Source organism: Phyllobates terribilis, unplaced genomic scaffold, assembly GCF_046119375.1.
Source record: "Phyllobates terribilis strain yellow unplaced genomic scaffold, ASM4611937v1 Scaffold_3__8_contigs__length_932513732, whole genome shotgun sequence".
In the NCBI taxonomy this organism is placed as follows: domain Eukaryota; kingdom Metazoa; phylum Chordata; class Amphibia; order Anura; family Dendrobatidae; genus Phyllobates; species Phyllobates terribilis.
Genome location: NW_027362763.1, coordinates 231,453,857 through 231,469,345, shown reverse-complemented (window position 1 = coordinate 231,469,345; position 15,489 = coordinate 231,453,857). Strand labels below are relative to the sequence as shown.

Sequence of the window (15,489 nt, the reverse complement as noted above, 5' to 3'; positions counted from 1 at the left end):
CCCCGAAAAGTGAAATGATGATTTGGTGCCGGGCAGCTATTGGTCTGAGAGGTAGAGATTACCAGGCAATGGTAGAACCAGTTTACTCAGACAGTAGGCCCACCATTTTGACAGCACGGGGGGTGGTCAATGTACGCCATGGGAGGGTGCCCGTTCGCATAATAAATATCGGGAAGAGGGAAGTGTACCTGCCCCGTTATGCCACGCTAGCCAAATTGTATACCATCAATCAAGATTCCATACAGTCCGTAGAACCCTTGCCTCCATCTTCCCCGGAGGGAGGTAACGGCTCTAAGAAAACAATGGAGGACTGGTGTCAGCAACTACATTTGGGTACTGACTCCACTCCCTCACACCAGAAACAGGGAGTCTATCGGGTGGTTCAAGAGTACGAGAGAGTGTTTAGTAAACACCCGTTAGACTTCGGGCGAGTCAAGGGGGTAGAACACCACATCCCCACGGGAGACCATCCTCCCATAAAAGAGAGGTATCGACCCGTACCCCCTGCACACTACCAACAAGCCAAGGGGATGCTTAGAGACATGAAGGAGGCTGGGGTGATCAGGGATAGCTGTAGCCCCTGGGCAGCTCCACTAGTCTTAGTCAAAAAGAAAGACAACACCATGAGGATGTGTGTAGATTACCGGAAAATCAACCGTATCACACACAAGGATGCGTACCCCTTACCAAGGATAGAGGAGTCTTTGGCTGCTTTAAGATCTGCTAACTTCTTCTCTACCTTGGATCTCACTAGTGGGTACTGGCAGGTTCCTGTAGCAGAGGCGGACCGGGAGAAGACCGCATTCACCACCCCGATGGGACTTAGCGAGTTTACCTGCATGACGTTCGGACTCTGCAACGCACCAGGAACCTTCCAACGATTAATGGAGTGCTGTCTGGGCCACAGAAACTTCGAGACGGTCTTGTTGTACCTGGACGATGTCATCGTATATTCCAAGACGTATGAGGACCACCTGAAACACCTGGCGGAAGTGTTCGAAGCTCTGGCAAGCTACGGCCTAAAGGTGAAACCCTCCAAGTGTCACCTCCTGAAACCAAAGGTGCAGTACCTGGGACACGTGGTGAGCGCTGATGGAGTGGCTCCCGACCCTGATAAGATCACCGCAATTAAGGAATGGCCAAGTCCCTCCAGTGTAAAGGAAGTGCGGCAGTTCCTTGGGTTGGTAGGCTATTACCGCAGATTCATCCCCGGTTTCACCAAAAAGGCAGCTCCTATGCAGGACCTCCTGATAGGCCAGTCCCGGAAGGCCAAGAACCAGAAGCCACCCTTCAGATGGGAGAAGTTAGAAGAAGAGTCCTTCCGCCAGCTGAAGATGGCCCTCACGGGGGAAGAAATCCTGGCGTACCCTGATTACAGCCAGCCCTTTATCCTCTACACCGACGCAAGTAACATCAGGCTAGGAGCTGTGCTGTCCCAGATCCAGCAGGGGAAAGAACGAGTAATCGCTTACGCCAGCCGAAAACTGCGACCCACCGAGAGAAACCCTGAGAATTACAGCTCATTTAAGCTAGAGTTCCTGGCAGTGGTGTGGGCAGTCACCGAACGCTTTAAGCACTACCTCGCTTCTTCCCGGTTCACCGTGTACACGGATAACAACCCGTTGACACACCTTGACACGGCAAGACTCGGTGCCCTAGAGCAGAGATGGATGGCCCGTCTGTCCAACTACGAGTTCACAATCAAATACCGGGCAGGACGCTCCAATACCAACGCGGACGCCCTGTCCAGGATGCCAAACCTACCGGACGTAGGAGAAGATCCAGAGGGACTGGAAGAAGTTGAACTCCCCGCGTTCCACCATCATGGGACTATCCAGTATTCCCATCGGGTAAGGAGTAAGCAAGCCGCTACGTTTAACCCCTTGCCTCACTACAACTGGGAGGAAACGCAAGACAGTGACCCTGCCGTCCGACTGGTGAAGGAGATGCTGACTCGGCCAGAGGCTCGCCTTGACCCAGACGCTCCGGAGGAAGCCAAGCAACTGTGGGCTGAGAAGAGTCGACTGTTCCTTTACAAGGGGAAGTTGTGCCGCAGAATGGTTAACTCCCGGACGCATGAACTAATCTGGCAAGTAGTGGTGCCACGGAGAGACGCAGCCATGGTGATGGAGGCATACCACGACGGGGCTGGACACTTCGGATGGAAGAAGCTGGAGTTCCTGCTGCGCGGGCGGTTCCACTGGGTAGGCATGAGGGGAACCATCGAGAGGTGGTGCAGAGACTGTGGCCCGTGCAACCTAAGAAGGAAGGACCGTGCCAGCCAGAAGACTCCCCTGCAGTCCATCGTCACCCGGCAGCCGTTGGAACTGGTAGCCTTGGATCATGTAAAACTGACCCCAAGCAGAAGTGGCTACGTTTACGCACTAACCATCGTGGATCACTACTCCCGGTTCTTGGTTGTCGTCCCCGTCAAGGACTTAACAGCTCGAACAGCAGCTAGAGCCTTCCAGCAGCACTTCTGCCGTCCACACGGGTACCCGGACCAAGTGCTGACGGACCAGGGACCTGCCTTTGAAGCGGAGGTCTTCCAGGAATTCTGCAATCTGTATGGCTGCCGGAAGATAAGGACGACACCCTATCATCCGCAAACTAATGGACTTTGTGAGAAAATGAACCAGGTGGTAATGGATCTTCTGAAAACGTTGCCCCTGGAAGAACGCAGTCTGTGGCCTGAGAAGCTGCCCGATCTGGTGGACCTATACAACCACATCCCGGTGGGTTCCACCAACTGTACCCCGGCTTACCTGATGAGGGCAAGGCCTGGTAAGCTACCTGTTGACCTGGAGATGGGAGTCCTGACACCCGAGGACACTTCACCAGAAGCAGACTGGGACACAGAGAGGCAGCAGCAGTACCGGAAAGTACAGGAGAGCGTGGAGCGAAGTCTCTGTCAAGCTAGGGAAAGACAAGAGAAAACTTACAACCAGTATGCTCCCGCTGTTCCCCTGGTACCCGGAGAGCAGGTCTTGAAGAGGAAAAGGCGGCTCCACAAGTTGGACGACCAGTGGGAGAAGGACCCGTACATCGTACTGCCCTCAAGCCACGACAACCCAAAGGTCTGTACCATCAGTAAAGACGGAGGGGAAACCACAAACATTGTATCCCGGGATCACCTGAAGAAGTGTCCCGAACAGCTACGGAACCCTGAAGAGGAACAAGAAGACCCTCGACCCGTAGAGGAAAGGGAAGACATGGTTAGTACTGTGCTCGGAGACTTCCCTCGGTCTTGGACTCAAATCAATGGCGCAGTTGTGGTACCCGTACTCACCTTCCTCCAACCAGCATCCCAAGCACCTACGGAGCAACAGGTAGAGCTGGAAGAACAGCCGGTCCAGGAGGCAGAAGACTCCACACAAGCAGAACAGGAGGATCAACCCTCTGCTTATAGTGAGCCTGCCGTACCCCTAGTGAGCCAAAGAGCCGGTAGACAGCTGCCCAGTTTACCTTTGACAGCTCCTACACCCTGTAGTTCAGGGCTAGACAGTCAGCTCCGTAGGTCCACTAGGGCCACTAGAGGCCAGTTACCCGCACGTTGGAGGATTTGAAATGTATAAATTGTTTTATTTGTGGTTACCTGTTTTTCTTGTTGCTTGTAAATAATTATGTGTTTCTAGTTATTTTTAGGAGTCCTTGGTGGATTTACCGGGAATCCTTGTACAATTAGTTGGAGCGTAACCCAGGATGGACTAAAAGACTGATAAGGACTCGGGGCAGGACAGACCCCTACCTGGTTACGTCTCCCTGTTTTGGTGAAATGGACACCTTTGTTTTCTTCAAAACTGCACCCGGTTGCGGACACGCCGTAACCATCTTTATGTGTTTTTCTTATTGTATTATTATTGTTTATACCTTGTTATGTTTTTCTAAAAATATGTTTAGTCCCGGAGTACTAAATTTCACTAGGGGGGAATGTGACACCCCAGGGGTCTGGTTGCCACAGTGATAGAGATATTACGTCTGAGAGCAGGTGGGAGGTCTCTTGGTCAGGGATCCTATGCATGCCACACCTCCTGCCCAGTCCTGGGAGGGGAAGAACTTCCCCTATATAAACCTAGGGCTGAGGCAGGGTTAGTGAGTAGAGAAGAAGTAGAGAAGAGAAGCAGCATAGGAAGAAACAACAGGAGCTCTGTGGGAGCAGTGTTACAAGGAGTCAGGGGCTGGCAGCTGCAGAGCTCGCCCTGACTGAGAAGTTATCACCGGACCCGGAGTCCGAGGCTGTGGGGACTAACTCCTATCCAGCAGCAGAAACCGACCGGCAGGGGATTGCAGGTCCTCTGGCGCAGAAACCCGAAGGCACGGTCACACGCGTGGGACCAGCACCGCCGTCGTGGAGCGAAAGCTACTAGAAGGCCCCGAGTCACCGGCCATACGGGTGAGCACCACACGGTACACTCAGGGACGTGGGCTACTTATACCCGCCTCTAGCAAGGTAGCCAGAAGAGTATCGTTAGTTTGGGAGGCCTACAACTCCGCCTGGCCAGGGGAGATCCCATCTGCTCAAGGACTGACCAGGCCCCAATCACTAGCCAGTACTCCGGGAGGGTCTATCTTTGTCACTAGTAAAGACCCTGAACTACACCGTACCGTCTCCGAGTGGTTCCTGCTACCTCCATCATCCACGTCGGCTGCCCTGAGGCCATACCCCTCCCGTTGGGGGTTATACTATCACGCTGCACAATCCTACCACCGGCCTCAGCGGTCTGCCCTGCAGCAGCAGCTCCTTAGCTGTACTCAACGGGTGGCGTAGTCGTCCAACATCTACCGCTGATAAAGCGCCACTTAGTCTGACTCCCTGGGCACGGACCGGATCACCGCCACGAGACTACAACCCTCAACAGATCCGGCTCCGGGTAAGCTCCCGCGTGCGCAACGCTGCGCGACACAGGCCCAGGGGCGCGTCACTAACAAAGCCATATGCAGTCTTCTTTTTTTGCTGGACGAGATGTATTTTTGAATGATACCATTCGATTTACCATGAAATGAACTGGAAAACAGGAAATAAATTCCAAGTGCAATGAAATGGTAAAAAAAAATAAAATATCTGCAAATGTTTTTGGCTCTTGTTGTTACGGTGTCCATTGTGCAGTAAAAATGACCTGGCAATATAATTTTCCAAGCCAGTACGGTAAAAGCGATATCAAACTTGCATTTATTTATTTAAGTAATAAAAAAAATTAGCTTAAAAATATTTTGCATGTTTTGCCATTTTCCAAACAGATTGCTTTACAGAACCCTGGTCCATGGTCCAGGTCAGTGCTTTCTGTCTGTGGGCAGACACTGTCTACAGCCAAAGAGCACTGACCTGGACCAAGGATGAGCAAAGTGATTCACTCATCTCTACCTGTAACGTATTTCGGATAAAAGAGCTGTGTGAGTGCTTGTTTTTTGCGTGGCAAGCTGACGGTTTTATTAAAGGGAACATGACAGTCCCCCATGCCCTCCAAACCACCAGCATGTGCATATTCATTTATACTGTAAGTACAGTGCCTAACAAGCTCCTTCTACTGTATAACTCATTAACATGTGTATTAAAAAATTATGTTTAAATTCCATTTTCAATATGCAAATAGCTTTCCGACTAATCGATGGGACGTTAGTTTCCCAGTCTAATCGTCCCACTCACCATGTTATCACACCTCTGTGGAAGTGATAATATGATTTGCAAGAACCGGCGTTATCGCCGTCTCTCTGCAAAATCCCGAACATTTGCGTGACTTTCTTCCTTATTCGCCAGTGCGCCTCTGAAGCCAAGGAGCTACAAAAGCAAAACCAAAGAAATGAGTGGGAACAGATGTTGGTATAAGTGCAATGTGCACATTCACACTGTGGCCACTAACAGACAGAACCTAGGATAAAAATAAAATGAGCAAATACCCTGCAGGGTTTGCTTACTGCAGGGTATTTGCTCAATGTTTTTATCCTAGGTTCTGTCTGTTAGTGGCCACAGTGTGAATGTGCACCTACACATTGCACTTATACCAACATGTGGTCCCCCTCACTTCTTTAGTATTTTGTACTTTGTACAAACAGGGTGCGGGTCCTCCTTTTTGAGCTATGCAATTTGTCTATATAGCTTTGTACTTGCAGGTGTTTCAACAGTCAGACCTGGGTCCTGCGGTACAACCATCTATTTTTGAGGCCAGCTGGCATTTTTTCGAGGTGAGATACTAGAGTTAGGGACTATCCTCATTGGGTTGACTGCCAATGCTTCTGATATGGTTGGCTGCAACTCCTATTATACAATCCCAATTATGAAAATGTGCGGACAATGTGTAAAAGGTAAAGAAAGCAAGAATGCAAAGATTTGGAAATCTCTTATAACCATATTTTATTCACAGCAGTACACAATTCATCACCCAAACTCTTCTTCTGTGAAGCCGTGCTGTTGAGTTCAATGCAGTGTGTGGTTTAACATTTTTTTTGCTGAAATATACAAGGCCTTCTCTGAAATAGCTATTGTCTGAATGGGATCATATGCTGTTCTACAACCTTTATAAAATGCTCTGTACTGATACTGCCTTTCAAGTTGTGTAATCGGCCCATGCCATAGTTACTAAATGAGCTCTGGCCCAGAGAAGACGGCCATGTTTCTGTACTGTTTTGCTATATGACTTCTTCTTTCCATGATAGAGCTCACAGACAATGATTTCTGGAAGTATTCATACACTCATACTCATTTAGTGATTTGCGAGACCGAATCATGCCTGTTTTTAATCACAAGCATCCAAAATTGACCATTGGCCTGGTCCCTTGTGCACATTAATTTCTCGATTATTTCTGAATCTTTTGATGATATTATAAACTGTAGATGGTGGGATATTCAAAGTTGTAGCGCCATTGCTGGTGCCCCGGCATGGTGTCCCCTTTTCCCCCCATGCAGGGACGCCGGCTTACTCACCACCCCGGCCCTTGGCGCGGTCCCCGGCATGCTCTGTTCCTGCTTCCTGGTGTGCACATTGTACTGTGTCTGGCGGTGTGCCTAGTATGCGCGTGCTCTCCTACTCTTAAAGGAGCATTGCGTGCACATGGCAAAATGACCCCATCTGACCGCTGGGAGGCATTCTGCTAAAGTTTCGCCTGCAAGGTGTCTCCCAAACAATAGCTGGGAGACATCTTGTATAAAAGGCACCCTCCCTAATTGGGAGGTGCCTGAGCAACCTCTATAGATCTGTGTTAGGTGGTTGGTGTGTATGCGACAGTAAATTACCAGGTCCACCGTTCCTAGCCTTTTATAGTATCACATATCCCGTATCCTGTATCCTGTGTCCCTTTAGTCCGCCATAGTTAGTTCTTGTTTCCTGTGACCGCTTCGGCGGTGTCCGTATCCCGAAACCTCGTCTGCAGTATCTGTACCCCATGGCCGCATCGGTGGTACCTGGCAACTGAATACCCAGGCCAGAACTCTGAACCTGTCCTTTTGCCTGTCCTGTCGGCATACCCTGAACCTGTCCTTGTGGCTGTCCTATCAGCATAGCCTGAACTTGTCCTTGTGGCCGTCCTATCAGCATAGCCTGAACCTGTCCCTGTGGCCGTCCTATCAGCATAGCCTGAACCTGTCCCAGTGACCATCCTGCCTGCACAGTCTGAACTTGTCCCAGTGGCTGTCCTGTCTACACAGTGAGAACCTGTCCCAAGTGGCCGTCCTGTCGGCACAGTCTGAACTTGTCTCAAATGACTGTCCTGCCCTGGAGAATCTGAAGTAATGTCTCTGCCGGATGTTGCCCTGGAATGTCACCTGACAGCTACCTGCTGCACAAGCCTGACCTCACCCGTAGATGCTCCAGTGAACACCAAGGTAGCTGCTTAGTCACATCCCCTCCAGGGTAAGTCCGGTCTTTGGCACAGTGGGTCCGTGAACCACTTGCGCCACCTAGGAGTGTAACAAAAGTCTTTGCAATTTTACATTTAGTAACATTTTTCTGAAATTATTCCACAATTTTTGAAGAAGTTGTTCACAGATTAGTCAACCTCTGACCATCTTTGCTACTGAGAGACTTTTCCTCTCCAACTTGATCTTTTTATACACAGTCATGTAACAGTTGAAAATTAGCCCTCAGCTGTTTTTCATTAATACCATTTAGTTTTCCAGTATTTTGTTAACCATGTCCCAACTTTTTTTTGATACTGTATGTTGCTGCTCACAGCAATTTCTAAATGAGTTAATTCTATAAAATGTAAAAATGTCTAACTTTCAATTTTTGGTATGTTTTATGATCTGTTGTAAATAAAATATAGCTGTAAGAGATTTCCAAATCATTGCATTCTTGTTTTCTTTACAACTTACACAGCATTCCATCTGTTTTAGTATTGGAATTGTAATAATGGCAATCTGTGCAGGGATCCCCTCTCCACAAGCCTCATTATATAATCAAACAATAACATGTGAATTTACCCTATGGATTATAGAAATTTGATAAGACAGAAGACAGGCACCAAGTAGCATTGTCTAAGATGCTTGGCAATGTTGTGGTGGTTAACCAGCACAAAAAAAGTACAAATATTAATCTTTGCCATGAGCCCCTTATATAGGCACACGAGCCTGAAAAAGGTATGATAAAGTAGTAATAAAAATTAAAAAAATAATGCTATGTATAAGAACTATAAAATATAGAGCATAGATTTAGTTTCCCTATCTATTGGTTTTCTATTAGCAAAATATTATCATTACATAATTATCATTATTTTCATTTTTCCATTTACTTTTGGTCTCTAATGGACCACCCAAATGTTTCTTTATTCTTTTTCTCATGACCTTGTAGTTCCTCATACATGTATGCCTCTTGTGGGATTTAAAAGGAATCTGTCAGCAACTTTTTGCTATTTAATCTAAGAATATCATAAACTTGGGCATGAGATCCTGATTCCAGGGATGAGTCAATTATTAGTCTGTGTGTTGTAGTTTCAATGCAATCAGCATTTTATGCTGACATTAGCGTGCATGTGACGGGGTGCATGACAGTGACGTCACACGCTCCCGTCGCCCGCCGAGTCCTGCCGGCTCCACAAGAGGATGCGCCCGGTGCGGGAGCGAAGGAACTGTGAGCATTTATTTATTTATTTTCAAAATCATTGGCCATACTACTATGGACATCTATGGGATGCATTATACTACTATGGATGTCTATGGGATGCATTATACTACTATGGATGTCTATGAGGGTGCATTATACTACTATGGATGTCTATGGGGTGCATTATACTACTATAGATGTCTATGGGGTGCATTGTAGTACTATGGATGACTATGGGGATGCATTATACTACTATGGATGTCTATGGGATGTATTATACTACTATGGATGACTGGGGTGCATTACACATATATATTATATGGAGGACTATGGGGAGTGCATTTATACTTCTTTGGAGCTCTATGACTGGTGAGTATAATGGTTTATTTTCTTTTATACGTTAAAGAACAGCGGCAGAATGGGAACATATATACCAGTATGGGTGATATATACCAGGATGGGGCCCAGGATAAGGGACATATATAACAGGATGGAGAACGCATATATCAAATTTATTTAAGATGGGGGGGGGCCCGGTTCAAATCTTGCACCATGGCCCATCATACTATACTTGCGTAACTGTGGGCCAGGTTATACGCAAAGCAGAAGACTTAGCTCTGCTACATCTACAGTACATTAGACAACACAGGTATTCTATGAAAACTGCAACAAGCAGCCCAAGGGTGATACATCTCTGGAATCAGGCTTTGTTGCACAAAGGCAAAGCATTGATGAAACGTGCGTCGGGTGTTTAGTGGGTGAGCTTATTATTTATGATGACACTTTTTCCTTATGTTTGATTACTTGTGGATTATACTAACCTGTATTTTATTGGCATTGTCTCTGTGTGCATGTCCATATACCCAAACACTGTAGATTTTTGGTCCATATATCTGTCTGTACACTTATTTTGGAAATTGTCCTATGGGTATATTAACATTTTAATACTACTTAATATCAATATATATACATATTTTTTTATTTTTTGCTACATGTATGACATACCATGCACTTACTCTGCCCTGTACTTTTTGGGGATTCCCACAATGGCTCACACATCAATTTTAATTTATGTCTGTATTTCCAGGATAACTTGCATTTACTCTTCTTGTTGTTGTATGCAATAAGGATTATGATGTTTTATTACATTGGATTAATTATTTCTATCCTGGCACTGTTGTTTTTCATTTTTTCAATTTTATAGAGTGATTTTTTTGGGACACACATATATTCGCTAGGGCTACAAATCTTGGTAGTTTATCAGAATATATACAAGTGCTTCTCAGTAAATTAGAATATCATCAAAAAGTTAATTTATTTCAGTTCTTCAATACAAAAAGTGAAACTTATATATTATATATAGTCATTACAAACAGAGTGATCTATTTCAAGTGTTTATTTTTGTTAACGTTGATGATTATGGCTTACAGCCAATGAAAACCCAAAAGTCATTATCTCAGTAAATTTGAATACTTTATAACACCAGCTTAAAAAATGTTTTTAAAATCCGAAATGTTGGGCTACTGAAATGTATGTTCAGTAAATGCACTCAAGACTTGGTCGGAGCTCCTTTTGCATCAATTACTGCATCAATGTGGCTTGGCATGGAGGTGATCAGCCTGTGGCACTGCTGAGGTGTTATGGAAGCCCAGGTTGCTTTGATAGCAGCCTTCAGCTCGTCTGCATTGTTGGGTCTGGTGTCTCTCATCTTCCTCTTGACAATACCCCATAGATTCTCTGTGGGGTTAAGGTCAGGCGGGTTTGCTGGCCAATCAAGCACAGTAATACTGTTGTTTTTAAACCAGGTATTGGTACTTTTGACAGTGTGGACAGGTGGCAAGTCCTGTCGGAGAATTAAATTTCCATCTCCAAAAAGCTTCTTGGCAGAGGGAAGCATGAAGTGCTCTAAATTTCCTGGTAGATGGCTGCGCTGACTTTGGTCTTGATAAAACATTGTGGACCTACACCAGCAGGTGACATGGCTACCCAAACCATCATTGATTGTGGAAACTTCACACTAGACCTCAAGCAGCTTGGATTGTGTTCCACTCCATTAAATGCAAAATTTACTTTAATCTGAAGACAACACATTGGACCACTGAGCAACAGTCCAGGTATTTTTCTCCTTGGCCCAGGTAAGAAACTTCTGGCGTTGTCTATTGGTCATGAGTGACATGACACAAGGAATGCGACACTTGTAGCTCATGTCTTGGATACATCTGTGTGTGGTGGCTCTTGAAGCAATGACTCCAGCAGCAGTCCAAATTTTTGAATAGCCTTTTCTTAACAATCCTTTCAAGGCTGCAGTTATCCCGGTTTCTTGTGCACCTTTTCCTACTACACTTTTTCCTTCCACTCAACTGTCCATTAATATGCTTGGATACAGCACTCTTTGAACAGCCAGCTTCTTCAGCAATGACCTTTTGTGGCTTACCCTCCTTGTAGAGTGTGTCAATGACTGCCTTCTGGACATCTATCAAGTCAGCAGTCTTCCCCATGATTGTGGAGCCTACTGAAACAGACTAAGGGACCTTTTTAAGTGCCTAGAAAGCCTTTGCAGGTGTTTTTTGTTAATTATTCTAATTTACTGAGATAATAACTTTTGTGTTTTCATTGGCTGTAAGCCATAATCATCCACATTAACAGAAATAAACACTTGAAATAGATCACTCTGTTTGTAATGACTCTATATAATATATGAGTTTCACTTTTTGTATTGAAGAGCTGAAATTAAATTCACTTTTGGATGATATTCTAATTTAGTGAGAAGCACTTGTAGCAAAAACCTGCTGACAGATTTCCTTTCACAACAGGCAACGTAGGAATCCCCCTATCACTCTTGTATACTTAATGGGTCTATATTATTTTATTCCTTGACTCAATAGTTCAAGAAAAAGAAGCACTTATGCATTGCTCAATTGCAGGCGTCAGCAATCTACTACACTTCAGCTTTTGTCAAACTACAACTCTCAGCCTTCCCTGTTCTACTGTTTCACTACTGAGCAGCTCACTGTCATTGGGGCGTTAATACTTGAAACTATAATTTACAGTTTTGATCTGAAACTAAACATCTTAATATGTCTCTGATGTGTTGTCCTCGTCACAATGTAACTGTACAATGTTATGCTACTTACCCCCTAAGAGTTCCACTTCTTGATGAATAATGATGTGCTGTATCTAAAAAAATATCTGAATTCAGTTATAATGTAAATATATTTATTACTTATATAATTTTTTCTAAGTATCTTATAAGAATGTTTGTTATAGTATTACCCAATGCAAAAATCCAATCTATTTGCTAGATAAATGACATTTTATTACTCAAAGTAAGTACAGTCATATGAAAAAGTTTGGGCACCCCTATTAATCTTAAGCTTAATGTTCTATAAAAATTGGTGTTTTTGCAACAGCTATTTCAGTTTGATATATGTAATAACTGTTGGATACAGTAATGTTTCTGCCTTGAAATGAGGTTCATTGTACTAACAGAAAATGTGCAATCTGCATTCAAACAAAATTTGACAGGTGCATAAGTATGGGCACCTCACCAGAAAAGTGACATTAATAGTTAGTAGATCCTCCTTTTGCAAAAATAACAGCCTCTAGTCGCTTCCTGTAGCTTTTAATGAGTTCCTGGATACTGGATGAAGGTATTTTTGACCATTCCTCTTTACAAAACAATTCCAGTTCAGTTAAGTTTGATGGTCGCCGAGCATGGACAGCCCTCTTCAAATGATCCCACAGATGTTCAATGATATTCAGGTCTGGGGACTGGGATGGCCATTCCAGAACATTGTAGTTGTTCCTCTGCATGAATGCCTGAGTAGATTTGGAGCGGTGTTTTGGATCATTGTCTTGCTGAAAGATCCATCCACTTTGTAACTTCATATTTATCACTGATTCTTGAACACTATTGTCAAGAATCTGCTGATACTGAGTGGAATCCATGCGTCCCTCAACTTTAACAAGATTCCCAGTGCCAGCATTGACCACACAGCCCCAAAGCATGATGGAACCTCCACCAAATTTTATTGTGGGTAGCAAGTGTTTTTCTTGGAATGCTGTGTTTTTTTGCCACCATGCATAACGCCTTTTTGTATGACCAAATAACTCAATCTTGATTTCATCAGTCCACAGGACCTTCTTCCAAAAAGAAATTGGCTTCTCCAAATGTGCTTTTGCATACCTCAGCCAACTCTGTTTGTGGCGTGCTTGCAGAAACGGCTTCTTTCGCATCACTCTCCCATACAGCTTCTCCTTGTGCAAAGTGCCTTGTATAGTTGACCGATGCACAGTGACACCATCTGCAGCAAGTTGATGCTGCAGCTCTCTGGAGGTGGTCTGAGGATTGTCCTTGACTGATCTCACCATTCTTCTTCTCTGCCTTTCTGATGTTTTTCTTGGCCTGCCACTTCTGGCCTTAACAAGAACTGTCCCTGTGTTCTTCCATTTCCTTACTATGTTCCTCACAGTGGAAACTGACAGGTTAAATCTCTGAGACAGCTTTTTGTATGCTTCCCCTGAACAACTATGTTGAATAATCTTTGTTTTCAGATCATTTGACAGTTGTTTTGAGGAGCACATGATGCCACTCTTCAGAGGAGATTCAAACAGGAGAACAACTTGCAAGTGGCCACTTTAAGTAGCTTTTCTCATGATTGCATACACCTGGCTATAAAGTTCAAAGCTCCATGAGGTTACAAAACCAAAAAAAGTGCTTTAGTAAGTCAGTAAAAAGTAGGTAGGAGTATTTAAAACAAGAAAATGATAAGGGTGCCCATACTTATGCACCTTTCAAATTTTGTTTGAATGCAGATTGCACATTTTCTGTTAGTACAATAAACCTTATTTCAAGGCAGAAACATTACTGTGTCCAACAGTTATTACATATATCAAACTGAAATAGCTGTTGCAAAAACACCAATTTTTATAAAACATTAAGCTTAAGATTAATAGGGGTGCCCAAACTTTTTCATATGACTGTACAAAAGTCTCATCAGGTCTAGAAGATCTACTTAATTATGTATGTAGTTTATATTATGAAATATGGTGGCAGATCTGCTTTTATGGTCAGGGATAAGAAAAAAATTAGGTATTTGTTTTGGTTGTCCGTGGCCGCTGGATCTTTTGGCTCAACTATGATATGTACATTCCTCAATATTTGAAATTGCAACATGGAGAAGGAAAAGTTGTCAAATTATGGAAATTACTGGATTGATAAACATGTTAATCATATGCAAATATTGAAAAAGGTGAAGCTAAATGTTAATAATATCTTGATTTATTCAGTATCGAGTATGAGGGTCATGCGCACTTACAGCCTTGGCGTGTAATCAGTGAGGTTACTAGTGGTTGTCTGAGGAATATTCCGCCACACTGAATACACTTGGAAACTCAAATCATCATGATCCGCTCCTGGCACAGTGTGTGTATATGAGAAGCCTACCTCTGTTGGAGCTGTGCTGTCAGCCGTGGAAGAGGAATAGGAGCAGAGCTGACAGGGGAAAGTGCCAGATAGACCTAAGATAATAATGATGGCAGTTACTATCAGAGGGCAGTGGTGCTGAAAGGAGCAGGTCAAGCAACAAGGACGGCCTGAAGAAGTACTACTCTATTGGGGCAGCGTTGACAACAGGAGGCACCACCTCCTTTATGGGCAGTGATACAGTTAACTCCTCTCCAGCTAAAAAGAGAGCTGGTTAGTTTGGTTGTGTATCAGTGTGTTGTGCACATACACCCCAAAATATACATGTAAGGTCCTCTGATGGCGACATTTCAGAACAGGGGATAGTGAAAAAATATAGCAGCGGAAGAAAGTGATTGCTGCTAGAAGTTGTCAGAAGCCTAACATGAGGAACAGGAAGGCCCCCAACCCACAGTAATTCTCAGGAGATGTCAGAGGTGACCTGGAGAGGTGCTTAGTGTAGCAGAGGCATAGTAGCTGGGAGAGCGAGGCTTCCCACCTGATGCCAGAGGAGATGGCCCGCAGATAAGATGGCCTGCTGAGAGAGAAATGGCCTGCTGAATAATCTAAGCTCTGCCTGGACAAAGTGAAGCACATGATTTGTACTATGGGCACTTCCCTTAGGAAGGTGATGTATACTTTGGTTACCTCATGGGCATAGACCTTGGTAGAGTGGAACAACAACTGGGGGCTATATACCCAGTATACACTGGAAGCTATATACCGGCTGGAAGAAAGAGTTTTGAGGAAGACCCTGGCCTGGTTCGTCAGTGTCAGCCTGAAAGGCGGTTTGTCCATAGATGAGCATTATTACTCTTATGATCCTCTGTTTGACCATAAGGCCAATATGGGCTGTAACTTAACTGCCCTCAAATTGAAAGATCGTAACCCTATGCTTTGTTCCATGTAAATCTAATTTTTTTATGTTGAATTATCACAACCCATCCTAAAAATTGAGCTGAATATTTCAGTAGTTTGTAAGAATGTGAAGTT

At 44.6% G+C, this 15,489-nt stretch overlaps 1 protein-coding gene across 1 annotated transcript in view; it reads right to left on the bottom strand.

Moving 5' to 3' along the window:
- Positions 1-15,489, bottom strand: part of LOC141258053 (phospholipid scramblase family member 5-like) — a 179,627-nt gene that overhangs the window by 139,802 nt on the left and 24,336 nt on the right. Inside the window, exon 3 of the mRNA XM_073673052.1 lies at positions 12,167-12,209. Within this exon, the coding sequence (XP_073529153.1) occupies positions 12,167-12,209 (43 nt within the window). The remainder of the gene's footprint in view (positions 1-12,166; positions 12,210-15,489) is intronic.